General features: G+C 48.0%; 1 protein-coding gene across 1 annotated transcript; it reads left to right on the top strand.

Moving 5' to 3' along the window:
* Positions 1-1501: 1501 nt before the first annotated feature.
* SENP1 (SUMO specific peptidase 1) lies at positions 1502-13344 on the top strand. The gene is made up of 16 exons (XM_057387446.1): positions 1502-2318; positions 3334-3406; positions 3511-3616; positions 4295-4436; positions 4883-4986; positions 5396-5637; positions 6108-6162; positions 6464-6502; positions 6597-6681; positions 7236-7388; positions 7597-7728; positions 8177-8380; positions 9827-9906; positions 10429-10513; positions 11048-11143; positions 11999-13344. The coding sequence occupies exons 1-16, from the start codon at positions 2235-2237 to the stop codon at positions 12059-12061; spliced, it is 1743 nt and encodes a 580-aa protein (XP_057243429.1). The 5' UTR covers positions 1502-2234; the 3' UTR covers positions 12062-13344.
* Positions 13345-15953: the final 2609 nt, after the last annotated feature.

The following is a 15953-nucleotide window of genomic DNA, read 5'->3' as shown; positions in this document are numbered from 1 at the left end:
GGAAGGAAGGGCGGGAGGCTCTGTCTCCCCTGGTGGCGCTGGCGGCGTAGAGTGGCACCCGCTGTGCCCGCTGTGCCCCTTCAAGGGGAGGGACCSGGGGACAGCCCCGCTGCCACCGCGGGGGGGCTGTGGGCTCCTTACTAGGGCCAATTTGGCCTCGTTACCGGTCCCAGTCTCTGTTCTCAGCGGGAGTTGCTTTGCTTTCCTTAATGGTGCGAGTCTGMTTTCCTTACTGGTCCCAGATTGTTCTTACTGGTTCCAGTCTTTACTCCCAGTGGGAGCTGTTCTGTCCTTACTGGTCCCAGTCTCTATTCCCTATGCGTCCCAGTCCTTGTTCCCTGTGGGATCCCTGTCCCTCCTTACTGGTGCCAGTCTGTGCTCCCTGTGTGACTTGCTCTGCACTCCTGACTGGTTCCAGTTTGCTTTCCTTACTGGTCCCAGACCCCGTTCCCTGCTGATTCCAGTACCTCTCCCTGACCGGTTCCAGTTCACCGCCGGCCCCGGGGCGGGGGCGTTACTGATCCCGGTCCCCGTTCCCCGCCGGTGCCTCTCCCGGTTCCATTCGGTGCCGGTCCCACTGCGGGACCGTTACTGGTCCCAGTACCCAGTCCCTACTGGGAGCACTGACCTGCGGGGCGCCCCCGGCTCGGGGCGGGGGGGAGGAAGGACAGGAGGAGAAAGAGGAGCGCGGCCACGGAGAGCGCGGCGGAGGCGAGGAACCGGGAGAGCGCTGGGGACAGCCCCGCCACAGCCACCATGGCCCGGGCGCACGGCGGGGAGCGCGGTCATGCGATCGGGGTAATGGGATCGGCTGCAGGGACCGGCTATTATGGGATCGGCTGTAATGGAATCGGGGTGATGGGATCAGATGTACAGGGATCGGCTGTTATGGGATCGGCTCTAAAGGGATTGACTGTAATGGGATCGGACGTAGGGTCCAGCCATTATGGGATYGAATATTAGGGGATCAGCTGTAACGGGATTGGACGCAGGGACCAGCTGTAACAGGACTGACTACAGGCAGAAACTGTAATGGGATCGGCTGCGATGGGATCAGGCATACTGGGATCGACTATAGGGATAAACTCTAGTGGGATGAGCTGTGCTGCATGGGGCTGTAATGGGATGGGGCTCCCAGAAAACCGGGATGGGGTGGGGTTGGGATCGGCTGTGCCGGGATCGCTGTCCCATGGGTGACACCCACGAGGGGACATTGGCCTGTGCAATGGCCTCTCCAAGGGGTGACTTCTTATAGAGTGACCCCCATACAGACAGTAATCCCTAGAGAGTGACACCCCCAAAAGGGTGACCCACACACGCAGGGTGACTACCCGCTATAGTGTGATACTCCCCCYGGGGTGACCCTCTATAGGGTGACCCCACACACAGGAGGACCCCCTGCAGGGCCACAGCCCCCACTATAGGTGACGCCCTATAGAGTGAAATCCCCACACCTTATAGGGTAACTCTCTGTAGGGTAACTGTCTCCTATAGGGTGACACCCCCCCCGAGTAACTCCCGTCCTGAACCACTCCCCACTATCGCTTTTACCCTGGACCTCCACCCCACCAGGGAGGCGCTCTCATTCTCCCGCAGSGTTCTTGTCCCGCCGGGCGAGCGCTTCCCTCGGCTCTCACTTCCGCTTCCATCGCCGCTTTCCCGCAACCGCAGCCGAGCCCGGGAAAACCGCGCGCGCTCGGGACGCTTCCGGTAGCACTTCCGCTTCCGGTCGGGCGGCCGGGCCGGTTGAGGGGAGCGAAGCGGCGGCGGCTCCGGGCCCTGCAGCGCTCCCGGGGACGGCTGAGGGGAGCGAAGCGGCGGCGGCTCCGGGCCCTGCAGCGCTCCCGGGGACGGCTGAGGGGAGCGAAGCGGCGGCGGCTCCGGGCCCTGCAGCGCTCCCGGGGACGGCTGAGGGGAGCGAAGCGGCGGCGGCTCCGGGCCCTGCAGCGCTCCCGGGGACGGCTGAGGGGAGCGAAGCGGCGGCGGCTCCGGGCCCTGCAGCGCTCCCGGGGGCCCCGCTCCTCTCCCGGGGCCCCGCTCCTCTCCCGGGGGCCCCGCTCCTCTCCCGGGGCCCCGCTCCTCTCCCGGGGCCCCGCTGCGTTCCCAGGGCCCCCTCCGGTTCCGGACCCTTTACTTCTGCCCTCCCGGGACCCCGCGGCCGCCGGGCCTTTCCAGCCGCGTTTTCCCCCCGCTGTCCCCGTCGCACGGAGCCGAGGCGGCGGCGCTGCACCCCCATGAGGATGGAGGCCCGGGAGGTGGCGCGGGCCCGGCACGGTCTGGTGTTCAAGGCCTTTCCTCAGGGACCGCCCGAGAACAAGGTACGGACATGGCGCTTTTGGGGCTGGGGGCTTGCGTGTCCCCTTTTCCATCGGGGCTAGAGCTGCCTTCCCACATGGAATTACCGGAGTTTGGGAGCAGGAAGCAACTTAGAGGATATTTGACAATTCCCCTATCCTAGGGTGTTCCTGGACATTTCCAGGGATGCGGCAGCCGCGGTTTGTCTGGGAAAGCTCAGCCTGAAGAACCCAAAAGTCAAACGCCAAACCCTTTTTGGGGTTTCCTTGGATATTGATGCGGAAATTCCAGCTGGAATGTGATCGGAAATGGGGATCCCCAGCCTGGCATCCCCCTCAGGATTAGGGGYGTTGGCAGATCTGGGAAATTCAGGATTTTCCTTGCAGTCGTTGGGTTTTTACTGCTCTATAAATTCTTTYCATAAAATTTGAGAGTTGTGGGAGTTTTATGATCGGTGAATTTTGGAAATTGATTCTTTTGGGAGTTGTGAATTTCAGGGATTGTGAGGTTTGGGAGCTGTGAATTTGAGGAATTGTGAATTTTTGGGGAGTGGTGAACTTTGGGAGCTGTGATGTTTGGGAATGGTGAATTTCAGGAATTGTGAGTTTGAGGAATTGCGGATTTGAGGAATTGGGACTTTTGGGACTTGGGAACAGTAGGAGTTGCAAATTTGTTTAGTTCTGCAGCTGTGAGTTTTAGGAATTGTGAGTTTTGTGTGTTGGGAGTTTTGGGAGTTGGGAGTTTTAGGAATCAGGAATTGTGATGTTTAGGAATGGTGAAGTTTAGGAATGATGAGCGTTGGGAATGTTGACCTTTACAAATTGTGAATTTGAGGGATTGTGGGTTTTGGGAGTTGTGAGCTTTGGGGATTATGAACTTCAGGAACAGTGAATCCCTGCCCCCTGACCCTCATCCATTCCCAATCCAATCATGGAACATCCTCGCCTTTTCCCACCCCCTGTAAATTGACTGGATTCAAACACCACCTTTTCCCTTTTCTAACCAAAACCTGGGATTTTCCCTGATTTTTYTCCCCAGTTTTTTGCTCCCAAACTCAGCAACTTCTCCTGCACCTCTGGAAATGCCTCCTGCTCCCTCAGGTACAGCCCAGGTGAGCTTATTCCTGTGGCATTTGGGACTGTTTTCCCTAAAAGAAAWACCCTGGAGAGGGGGAATTTGGCTTTTTCTGGGAATTTTGTTTTTTTTTTCCTTCAGAAATTCCCTGTCCCGAGAGATTCCCAGGAGCCAATGGGCAGTGGAGGAGCTCAGGGAAGCCTCGGGGGAGCAGAGGGTCCTACCTGGAATCCCGGAAAAATTCCAGGTGGGTGTGGCACTTGCAAAATTCCTGGTGCAAAATCAGACCTAAAAAGATCGAGAATGGGGTCGGGGAAAAAAAAATAATTTAGGGGTTTCGGACAAAAACAAGGTGGATTTGGCTATAAAATCACCGGAATTTCAGTGGCTGGAGTTTGGGATTTCATGGATTGACTGGAAATGGGAATGTTACACTGCTGGATTTTTCTGTTTTTTGTATGTTTTTGGGGGGGTTATATAGGATTTTATTTGGGATTTTTGTTTGGGGTTTTTTGGGGGGGGGTTATTTAATATTTGGATTGCGGAGGTTGGGATCTTTTTGAGGGATTTTTGGGGGRTTTTRGARATATATTTGGGGTTTTGTTTGGGGTTTTTTGATAGGAGGGTTATTTTGAGAATTTTTGGGATTTTGGGTTAGGGTTTTATTTGGGATTTTGGAGGGGGTTTTCTGATTTTGGAAATTTTGGTGGGCAGTAAACTACAATTTTGGGATTTATTTGTAATTTGGGGATTTGGGCGGGTTGGAATTGTTGGGGATGGGTTTTTTAAAATTTATATGGGATTTTTTGGTGTTTTATTTGGAAGTGGGAGGGGGTTTGGGGTTTTTAGTTGTTTTTTTTAAATTTTATTTTAAAGCAATCTGGGATTTACAAGAAATTTTGGCGTTTCTTTTCCTTCCTTCCAGCGGGAATTCCAACAATTTTGTGGGAAAATCCAACCTGCACAGCCACAGCTCCTCCTTTCCCATCAAACCAGCCCCAAGCCCCTCCTGGAGCCGCCGCAGCCCCAAAAAGACCCCGAGGCGCTTCCTGAGCACCGCTGAGGAGGTGAGGCCTGAGAATCCGGGAGAATCCTGGGCTTTGGATGGGATCGGGAGGGGCTGGGGCAGATCTGGGTGCTTGGATGGGATCAATCTGGAGGTTCCTGCGTTTTGCAGTCCTAAAATTCCTGAGTTTCTTCCAGCCCTAAATCGCAATTTCTGGGGATCTTGGTGGACTTAAAGTCCAAGTTCCTGGGATTTCTGGCCCTAAAATCCTTTTTTTTTTTTTTATCTTGGTGGGGTTAAAATGAAAATACCAGCTCTGAATCCCAATTTTTGAAGATCTTGGTGGTGCTTACACTCAAAATTTCTGGTTTTTTCCACCCTCAAGTCCCATTTTTTGGGGATTTTTCTCAGCATTGCCTTTGTGGGATCACATCAGCTCCCTAAATTTGGGTAAAATCTCTCGGGATCAGCGAAATCCAAGGTTTTTTCCRTGACTTTTGCCCCCAGACTGTGCGGGAAGAGGAGCGGGAGATTTACCGGCAGCTGCTCCAGATGGTGACGGGGAAACGATTCTCAGGCTCCAAATCATCCCCGCTCTTCCCATTCCACCTGTGAGTATGGAATATCCCAAAAACCCCACCCTGATCCCAGAAAATACCCAAAGACCCTGTCCTAATCCCAAAACATCCCCAGCCACGTGTCCACATCAGAAAGACTCCGCCCAAATCCTCAAAACCCCCCAAAAAACTATTGAAATTCCAAAAAATCCCCAAAACCCTGCCCTAATCTCAAAAAATCTCAAAAAAAGCTGCCAAATCCAAAAAACACTTCCCTAATCCCAAACCTTTCCAAAAACTCTTCCTAAATACAAAAAATCCTTCCCAAATCCCCCAAACTCTGCCCAGATCCCAAAAATGCCCCAAAACCCTTCTCAAAACCCCAGAAATTCCCCAAAATCKCTCCCCAGATCCCAGATTTCCCACCTTTTTCTAGGAATTCTGGTGACGGGTTTTTTTGCAGCTCCAGGTGCCCYGATTCCGGCCAATCCCTGCTGAAGGAGGCTTCCCGTGAGGATTCCCAGGCACCGGAAACTCCCAAAATTCCGGTTTCCGGCCCCATCCCGCAGTCCCTGGAGCTGCTCCGTCCCAAAAAGGCCCCCCTGGGCCCCTCTGTCCCAGGGTATCCCGGGGGCTTCCAGCCCCAAARTTCCGTGGCACCGCAGCAACGGGAGCAGCAGGAGGAGTCTGGTGGCCAGGCTGAAGGTAAAGATGCTGAAATCCCAGAAAAATTCCCCAAAACACTCCAAWTTTTTTTTTAAAAAACTAAATAAAACCACCCATAAATCCCAATAAGCCCCTCACCGAAATCCCCAAAAATATCAAACAAATCCCAAACCAAGTCCCAAATAAAACCTCCCCCAAAATCTCCAACTCCCCCAAAAAATTCCTCAGAAATTTCAGGTAAATCACCCAAAATTCCCAAATAAAGCCCAAATGGAATCCAGAACAATCCCAAATAAACACAAAACAAATCCCAAAAAAACCCAAATAATTCCCAAATAAAACCCCCAAAAACCCAAATGGAACTCAACCTAAACCCTGAACAACCCCCAAACCCTTGGAAAGGGATTTAAATCTTGTGGCAAATCTGTGGGTTTTTATTTAGGATTGGGCACATTTTGGGGTGGGAATTGGAAAGGAAAAAACTCCATTAATTTTTTCCTCTTTTTTAGGGTCAGATTCTGTTATTTTGCTCAAGGTCAAGGATTCCAGGACTCCAGCTCCGAGGTGAGGGGTTGGAAATGGGGGAGTTTTGGGGGGAATTTGGGCCTTTTGGGACACGGGTAGGTGACAATGGAAAAAGATGGGGAGAGGCTGGGTAAAGGAGGAAATTCTGGAAGGGATTTGGAGGATTTTTARGGCACAGGGACAGGGTGAGAAGCTGGGAAAACGAGGGGATTGGAGGGATTTTTAGGGACAGGGAGGTGACRCTGCAAAAAGACAGGGAGAGAGCCTGGAAAATGATGACATTCTGGAGAAATTTTGACATTTTTGGCCACTTTCAACTGTCCTTTCTCCCTCTTTCCAGCCTCCCCTTTTTCCAGGCTGAGCTGTGGATCAAAGAACTGTGAGTAAAAATTCCCTATGTTTTCCTGGATTTTTGGGGGGTGGAAAAACCAAATTTCTCATGTTTTTTTTCCATAACATTTTGTCTTTTCCAGCACCAGTGTCTACGATTCCCGAGCCAGGGAGAGGTGGAGGCAAATCGAGGAGCAGAAAGCTCTTGCCTTGCAGCTTCAGAGCCAGGTGAGAATTCCATGGAAAAACACTCTGGATGGGCAAAGCCTGGGGGGAAAAAAGCAAATTTGCAAGTGGAAAAATTACAAAAAAAGGGAGAAATTACTTTTTGGATATTTTTGTGCTTYCCAATTCTGGAATAAACAGCCAGGAAAAGAGGGAATGTTGTCCCAGATTGGAAATAACAGATTTTTTTCACTGAGATGGTAGTCAGAGCTTGGAAAAGGGTCAGAATCCATGSAAATGGTAAAAAAATGTGGATGTGRCACTTGGGGGCGGGGTTTGGTGGCCCTGGAAGGGTCGGTTCCGTGATCCTGGAGGTTTTYTCCAATTTTATTGATCCTAAATCCTCCTTTTTTGTGTCCTTTTCCATCTCAAATCGCTGATCGTAAATCCTGGCCCTGCCCAGGACGTCCCAAAATCCACCCCCAGCCCTGGGAACRTGGATTGGATTCCCAGTTTTAATAATTGAATGATCCCAAATCTCTTTGTGAGAAGAWTCCTTGATCCCAAATGCYCGATCCCAAATCTCCAATCCCCGGTGCCAAATTTCTGTCCCGCAGCGCCTGCAGGAACGGGAGCGCTCGGTGCAGGAGCTGGTGGATCTGCACCTMCGGGTGCCCCTGGAGAAGGAAATTCCCGTCACCGTGGGGCCGGAGGAGAAGGAGGATCCCAGAGCGGCTGAGAGGGACGAGGAATTCCCAGAAATCACCGAGGTGGGGCCTGTAGCCATAAAACATAYAAATATTAACATGATTTCCTGGGATTCGGGCATGGGAATGGAGCCATGAGACCTCGTCCCATTCTATTTTTGCAGGGAATTTRTGATTCAAGGGGTAAAGGGTAAATTTGGTGTTAAATCCTTGGGGATTTCCCCAATTTTGGGGTCAGGAAAATGGGAAATTCTCTTTCCCCATCCCACAGGAAATGGAGAAGGAAATCAAGARCCTTTTCCGAGGAGGGAACCAGGACGAGGTGCTGAGCGAGGCTTTCCGCCTGACCATCACCAGGAAGGACATCCAGACCCTCAACAACCTCAACTGGCTCAACGACGAGGTGAAATTCCCAAGAATTCCCATTTTCCACCCATTTCTGGCMGGTTCAGGTAGAAAAATGAGTGGTTTTGGTGCTGGAAATGGATATGGGGGCTGGGATTCCCACCCTGGAGCAATAAATCTGTGGGGAAAGCTCTGTAAAATGAAAAACAATCTGATTTATTATTACTAATATTTTTGTTATTATATTGTTATTATCGGTTACTAAAAAATAATTACACAAACAAGGCAAAACAACAAATAAATTTTAAATATGGACAATTTTGAATATGGACTTATTTTTTAAATAAAGACAAATTCCTTAAAATCCACTGGAATTTTGGAAGGCTTGAGCTGTTGCAAACCTCTTGGAGTTTTTAAAGATTTTAATACAAATCCCCTCTGGTTTTGGGATTTATTGCCTCATTTTAGACGGACACAAATCCCGATTTTTTCCCCTTTTTCTTCAGATCATCAACTTCTACATGAATTTGCTGATGGAGAGGAGCAAGGAGAAGGATTTRCCCACCGTCCACGCCTTCAACACCTTCTTCTTCACCAAATTGAAGACGGCCGGGTACCCCGCGGTGAAGAGATGGACCAAAAAAGTGGATATTTTCTCTGTGGATCTGCTCCTGGTGCCCATCCACCTGGGAGTGCACTGGTGCCTGGCTGTGAGTGCCCAAATTATTCTCAAAAATCCCCGTTTTGGGGTTGAAGACCCAAATTATTTGAGGTTTCTTGAGGGATGCTAGGGGGAATAATCTGATTTTTTGGCTGAATTTGTGGCTCAAATACAAAGGTGGGAGCAGCTTTTGGGGAATTTTAGTCCTTAAAATTGGCTTGGAAGTCACCTTAGTCATAAAAATCCTCAGTTTGGGATTTAAGGCACAAATCTTGTTGTTGAGGGCTGCTGAGGGGAAAGAAATTGAGTTTGTGGCTCAAATCAAAGTAAAATACAAAGGTGGGAGCAGCTTTTTGGGAGTTTTAGGCTTTAAAATCAGCATGAAAATAACTTTATTTCAAAAACTTCTCACTTCATTCCTTAAAGTTGTTCCTAAAAATCCTCAGTTTGGGATTTGAGCCCCAAATTATGTTGGTTTTGAGGGATTCTGAGGGGAAAAAAATTATTTTGTGGCTCAGATCAAAGTTTAAATTGAAATATAAAGGTAGGAGCTGCTTGGGAGGCGGGTTTAGTCGGTGAAATCAGCTTGGAGGCGGTTTTAGGGAGTTTATTCCCTTGGGAAGATCTGATTTCCCAGTTCCCACCAACTCCCATTGCCACGGGATCCTTTTTAGAGAGATTTAGGTCACAGATATTTCACTCTTTTCCCCTCCTTTGTCCCATCCCCTGTTCTGGCTCCCCGGATCTGTGAGGATTTTCAGCTCCTGAACAAAAACCTCCTCAAATTATTAATTCCTGCTTCAATTATTGATTGATTTCCTTGGAAATAACTTCATTCCCACTGGAAATGGGACAGGAATGCCCTCAAAAACCACCTGGATTTGGGGACTTGAGAGGTGGAGCAAAACCTTTGTAAAACTTGTGGTAGTAATAGTAATGATGATGATGATGATAATAATAGAGGCTGATTGATACATACAGGGATTAAAAATACAGCAGAAAACAGTGGGGTTTTTTTGGGCCATTTTAGGCTCAATTTGGGGGTCATTTTTGTGCTCTTTCAGGGACATTTTTKGGGTCATTTTTGTGTTCTTTTAGAGTCATTTTTGGCCTCTTTAACAATAATGAAATACTATAAAAATAATATTAGAGGTTGATTTAGACATTCAGCAATTAAAAATACAGCAGGCAACAACAGGGATTTTTGAGGGCAATTTTAGGGTCAACTCTGGGCTCTTCTAGGGTCATTTTTGTGCCCTATTAGGGTTACTTTTGGGGCTCTTAGGATCATCTTCCGACTCTTTTATAGTAATTAATAATAATGTAGAAGTARTATTAGAGGCTGGTTTAGACATTCAGGGATTAAAAACATACTGGGAGAAAGAGATTTTTTTGGGGGAAATCCTTCTCTGCTGTGAAATAAACAGAATTATTTTTCCTGGCAGGGAGAATTCCTGATTTGTTTCCCCTTTTTAAAGAGTTTTTCTCCATGCAGGTTGTGGATTTCAGGAAGAAAACCATCACCTATTATGATTCCATGGGGGGGATCAACAGCGAGGCCTGCAGGATCCTGCTGTGAGTCAAAATCCTTTATCTGGCAGCTTTTCCCAGGAAAAATCCTGCTCCCGCTGCCCTGGCTGCGGGAATACCAACTTCTCCCATTTTTGGGACCCTTTTGGGGTCATTTTTGGGTCCTTTTAGGGTCATTTTTGGGCTCTTCCAGGGTGATTTTTTGGGCTCCTTTGGGGTAAGTTTTTGGGCTCCTTTAGGGTCATTTTAAGGTTATTTTTGGTCTCTTTTAGGTCATTTTTTGGGTCTGTTTTGGGTTCTTTTAGGCTAAGTCATTTTTGGTCCCTTTTTTAGGCTTACTCTCCCCTTCCAGGACCTGGAAAAGCTCCTGGAATTCCTTACCCCAAATCCTAGGAATTTTCTCCATTTTTTTTTCTGTGGGATTTGGCCCCTCCAGATCCAATTTAGGATTTTTTTTGGAGCCAAATTTACCTGGATCCCTTTTGCTCTGGCCAAACAGGGAGGAAAATGCCAGAATTCCCATTTTTCCATGAATCCAAATCTTTCCCTTGTCCTTTCTTTCTGCAGGCAGTACCTGAAGCAGGAAAGTTTGGATAAGAARAGGAAGGAATTTGACACCAATGGATGGGCCCTGCTGAGCAAGAAGAGCCAGGTGGGTTTAAACACCCCAAAATTGCAAAAGAATTTGGGATTTCCTTGGATTCCCCACCCTTTTYGGGCCCTTTTTCCCTGAAGGGGTCCTGGGGAGTAAAGGGAGGGAACAAATCCCAAATCTTGGGGTTTTCCATGGGGATGGGTTTGACCCAAAAGGGGAAGGATTTAGGTGTGAACTTGGGAAGCAATTCCCATTGGGAAGGTGGGAACACAAAATGTCCTGGAATTCTGCAATCTTTCCAGCCCCAGAAATCCTGGAATTCTGGGACCTTTCCACCCCAAAAATCCTGTAATTCCAGGTCCTTTCTGTGGCTTTCCCGCTCTGGGGCCATCCCAATTCTCCCCAGTTCCCTCTTCCCCTTCCTTGGCAAGGGTGACAGGCTGGGAAAGGAGGGGCTGTGCTGCTAATTCCCCATAGGATTCCCTGTGGAATTCCTATTCTTCCCAMAGAAAATCCCGCCTGAATTTACCTCAGATTTCTATGGGATTTCTGGGATTTTTGGGAATGTTGAATTCATGTTTTTCCCGGCAGGAGATCCCGCAGCAGATGAACGGCAGTGACTGTGGAATGTTCGCCTGCAAATACGCCGAGTGCATCTCCAAGGACAAACCCATCAACTTCACCCAGGTACAGAGCCCTGCAATTCCCAACATTCTCAAACTCCTGCAGCCCSCAAACCCCCAGGGCCAGRAAAACCAAGAATCCTTGAAACCCAGAAAAGTCTGGGAGAAATTCGGCCAAATTTATTCTATTTCCCACCCAGTTCCYGGGTTATTTCACATTCCCAGCCTTGATTGGGGCAATTCCCACACGAAATCATCCCCAAATCCCTGGGAAAAGCTCCCAGACCTCCCAGGTGTGAGGAAAACCCAAAAAATCCCTGAAATCCCAGTGAAATCTGGGAGAAATTCAGCTGAATTTATCCCATTTCTCACCCGAATCCCAAGGAATTCTCATTATTTCACATTCCCAGTCTCCCAGCACCAGGGGTATTTTTTCCAGGGAATTGTCCCCAAATCCCTGTCCCAGATCCCTGGGGAAAGCTCTCAAATCCACAGTTTGGGGAAAATCCCAAATGCTGTCAAAATCTGGGATAAATTCTTGCGTTTCTCACCCGAATCCTGAAGAATTCCCACTTCATTCCCCATTTCCACCCTCCAGGAATATTCCTGACCACTCCTGATTATGGGTCAGCATTCCCAAATCCCAACATTTCCAAATTGCCTCAGCTCCCAAACCCCCAGGGCCAGGAAAATGCCACCAAAATCTGGGACAAATTCCCCCATCCTCCCCGCCAAATCCCAAGGAATTCTATTCCCCATTCCCACAACCCCAAATCCCCAATTTTTACCCTTTACCATGCTCCCAACCCCAATTTTCCACAGAAAAAAAGGCAGAAATCATCCCCTGTCAGAGCAAACCCTGACCAAAATTTGCATTTTTTCCCTATTCTTCCACATTTTTTCACCCAAATTCCCAAAGCAACACATGCCCTACTTCCGGAAGAGGATGGCCTGGGAGATCCTGCACAGGAAGCTCCTCTGATGCCAAGAAACCCCGAAATTCCTCGGATTTGGATCAGAAAATCCCGGATTCTCCTCGGGATCCACTCCAGGACGCAGCCGAGGGACRCCGGGTCCAGCTCTTCCCAAACAAAGCTCCTGGATCTGGGGGAATAGAAAAGTTTGGAAGCACAGTTGGGATTTTTGGAGTTTTTCCCTCTTTTTTGCAATTCCCAGGTTGCTTTTCCAGGTGCTGGGATAGGGAAATTCAGGAATTTTTGTGGCTTTCGGAGCTGAATTTTGGGAAAAGGGGAGGATTCCACCGATTTGAGTTGGGAAAAGCTGGATTTGGGAAGAGCAAGGGAAGGTTTTGATTGTGGAGGGAATTTTTGGGGATCATTCCCCTTTTTTCCCTATTTTTTTAACCTCATTCCCAATGTTTTGGGATCTTATCCATGGGAAAACCTCAGTTGGGATGCAGGGGAGAGTCTGGGATGATCCCTGGGAGTAATTTGTGCTTAARTCCACGTTTTCCCCTATTTTTCTTCCCAAATGCCCACTTCATAGCACCATTTTTTCTGGGATTAAGCTCTGGAATGCAGCACCACGGAATTTCTCTGGATTTATTCCCAAACTTTGCTTTTTTGAGGGATAAACCCCAAAATCTGAGAAAAATCTGGGATATTTTGGGAATTGGTGGGGAATTTTCCCTCCCTTTGGAGCTTCTTCATCCCTGCATGGATCCAGCAACTCCCATTGCATTTTCCAGGTGTTTTTTCCACCTTTTTCCTGGAAAAAAGGCTCCCAAATCCTCTCCCAGCACCTCTGTGATCGCAGRAACGGCAGCAACCWTGGGGAAAGCCCCAAAMTCCTCCAAATTCCTTCAATTCCCCAAGAAAACAGTATGTGGGAGCTTTTTCCAGGATAAAAAACCCAGGATTTTGAGGCTTTCCACACCTCTTTCCCTGGATTAATTTATTCCCAATTGTTTTTGGAGCTTTCCAACCCTCTGGATTTGCTCTTCCTTGTGGAAAAGAAGATTTTTAAGGAGAAGGAAAGAGTGGGGGAAAYCCCAAATTTTTGTATTTTCCCTCTCCACAGGGAAAGGGAATTTTTCTACATTTTTCCCAAGCTGGGAGCAGTAGTTTTGTACCAAATTCCTGATTTTTTGAGCCCCTTTTCCTGTTTTTTCCCAGCCCTTTGTGTCCCTTTGGATCCCAAATTCCCTCCCTTCCCTCTCCATGTGTTTTATACCAGATTCATTTCCTACTTTTTTTATCTTTTATTGGAATAAAAGCAATGAAAAAAAACCCTGAAATTGTGGAATTTTCCTGCTTTTTATGCTCCTGAGTGGGATTCTTGGGAAAAAAGTTTGGTGTCACTCACCCTCACGCAAAGAAGCTGGGAAAAACGACCCCAAATCTAGGGAAAATGCCTCAAAAATTAGGTAGATGCCCATAATCTGGGAAAGTTGCCCCAAAATACRGGAGAGATTCCCCAAAATCTGGGAAAGATGCCTCAAATCTGGGAGAAAATACCCCAAATTCCGGGATAGATAGATGCCCAAAAATGCCAGAAAATCACCCCMAAATCCTGCAAAGGTTCCCCAGAATGGAGGTATTTGAGCCAAGTTTATTGGAATGTAGGAGCCAGAGCTGCCAGGATTAGAAAAGCTTTGAAATCTGGGAAAATGCAAAAATCCACAAAAAACTAACCCAAACTTCCACAAAAATCCACCAAAAACCCGGGGTCTTCCCTCTCTCCCAAATCAGAAAAAAAACCCAAAAAACAGGAAAGTGTAAGGGCCCTGTCAGGACCACCAAAACTTCCGTGGGTCGTTTATTCCCACCTGGTTTTTGGGATAAAGCATCCCATTCYGGGGATTTTTCAGGTCAGTCTGGCTTTTTCCCATTCCTGGCCAAGAGTGTGGATTTTGACCCAGTTTGTACCAAAAAAAAAAAAAACCCACAAGTGGCTTCTGTCAATATCCAGGGGCTCTCAATGCCCCATTCAGCTGCTGCCGGGGATTTTTGGGAAGTCAGGAATCACACAGCATTTTAGGGTTGGGATCCAGGAAGGTTGGGAATGATGCTCCAAAACCTGAAAAAGATGCCAAAAAACAGGAAATATCCCAGAAAATGTGAGAAAGGCACCCCAAAATCCAGGCAATAGCCCCAAATTCCARCAGGAAATGACCCCAGATCCCATCAGGAAAACACTCCAAATCCCACCAGAATATGTCCCCAAAATCCACCAAAAAATGTTACAAATTCCACCAGGAAATTACCCCAAAACCCACCAGAAAATGACCCTAAATCCTGTAGGAAAACCCTCCARCATCTCACCAGGAATTCTCCCCGGAGCCCCAAAGGTGACCCCGGTGACAAATGTCCCTTCATGTCCCTCCCCGCCAGGCTGAATCCGTCACTATTTTTACAAAAATTCCCAGAAAAATGTCGGGATTTGGGATAAAAGTGCCCTTTGTGGGGTTGTTGTTGGGGTTGGCATTGGCCTGGTTGGGTAAACTCCAGCTCCTCTGGGAATCCCAGGGATCCCAAAAAGCCAAATCCAGGATTGATGGTGGCAGCAGATAAAGAGMCCCTTGTGCTACACCCCAAAAACTGGGAAAAGGTCCCAAAATCTGCAAATGGTGCCCCAAAATCCGGGGAAAATGCTGCAAAACCTGGGCTATTTCCCATAAACTCCAGGAAAAATGCCCCGAAACGTCGGAAGCATGCCCAAAATCCAGGGAAGATCCTCCAAACCTGGGAATGATGCCCCAAAATTGGGGAAAATGCCCCAAAACCTAGAAAAAGTACCCTAAAACTAGGACAGATGTCCCAAAATTCGTAGCTGGGGACTCCAGATTCAGGGTTGTATACCCCAGAAATCAGATCTGACCCTCCAAAACACCAGTTTGGGTCATTTCGAGGTAATTTGGGGACATTTTTAACCCCAAATCCCGTCAAGGTCCGGGCTGCCCCACCAAACCTGTAATTTTGGGGTCATTTGGGGTCATTTTTAGCCCCAAACCCATCCAGGGCTGGGTCTGCACACTCCACGAGTTCTCCTGATCCTAATTCCCTCTAACGACCACCCCCAACCCCATTAATCCCCCACAGCTTCCAGCCCTCATTAAACCCCGTGGCCCCGCTGAGTTTTTCTGCTCTTTTCCAAACCAAAACAAAAAATTAAAAAAAAAATAAAAAATAAAAAATAAAAAAAAACCCCAACTCCCCCCAAAATGCCTGGTCCCTCCCTGAACCTGATCTCCTTTCAAACCATGGGACCCTCAGCCCAGCCCTTTAAGGATTTGGGGTTTTTTAAGATTTTTGGTGTTTTGGGGTTTTTTTTTCATGGATTTATTTAATTTTTTTTTTGAGATTTTTCCGGTTCTGGGACACAGGGGCAGCTTTGTCCCCACCTGCGGGGTGGCTCTCAGAGCCCTGGCTCAGTGCCACCCCAAATAGGGTTTTTTTTGGGATGGGGGGATGGGAGAATTCACCATCAAAGGATCCTAAATCCTTTTTTTTTTTTCACCTCTTACTCTCTTCAGCCACGAAAAAAAACCAGGGGGAAATTTGTAGGGTTTGGAAATGGATGAAAATCCTGAATTTCAGGCATTTAGGGGACAAAACCCCRCAAAATTTTGGCAGGAATCCCAAAAAATTAAAGGGTGATGCAATTCCMCCCTCTGAGAACGACCCCAAAAAAAGAAAGCCCAGAATTCCAGGAGAAAAACCAACTTTGGGAATGGGAAAAATCTCTCCCCAAAATCCTAACAATCTTACAAAAAAAMCATTTTGAGGTTGTGGAGTGGGTCCTTCCCATAATCCCCCAAAAAAGTGGGGGAAAGAAAGGGGATTTAACCCCAAATCCAAACATTTCATTTCAAAATCCCAGAGTTTTGCCCCAAATTCCCAAGGGATTTCCCC

Source organism: Malurus melanocephalus, unplaced genomic scaffold, assembly GCF_030028575.1.
Source record: "Malurus melanocephalus ecotype Western Australia unplaced genomic scaffold, MMel_1.1 scaffold_1217, whole genome shotgun sequence".
In the NCBI taxonomy this organism is placed as follows: domain Eukaryota; kingdom Metazoa; phylum Chordata; class Aves; order Passeriformes; family Maluridae; genus Malurus; species Malurus melanocephalus.
The sequence above is the reverse complement of the archived record's forward strand: the minus strand, read 5'-3'. Positions and strand labels throughout refer to the sequence as shown.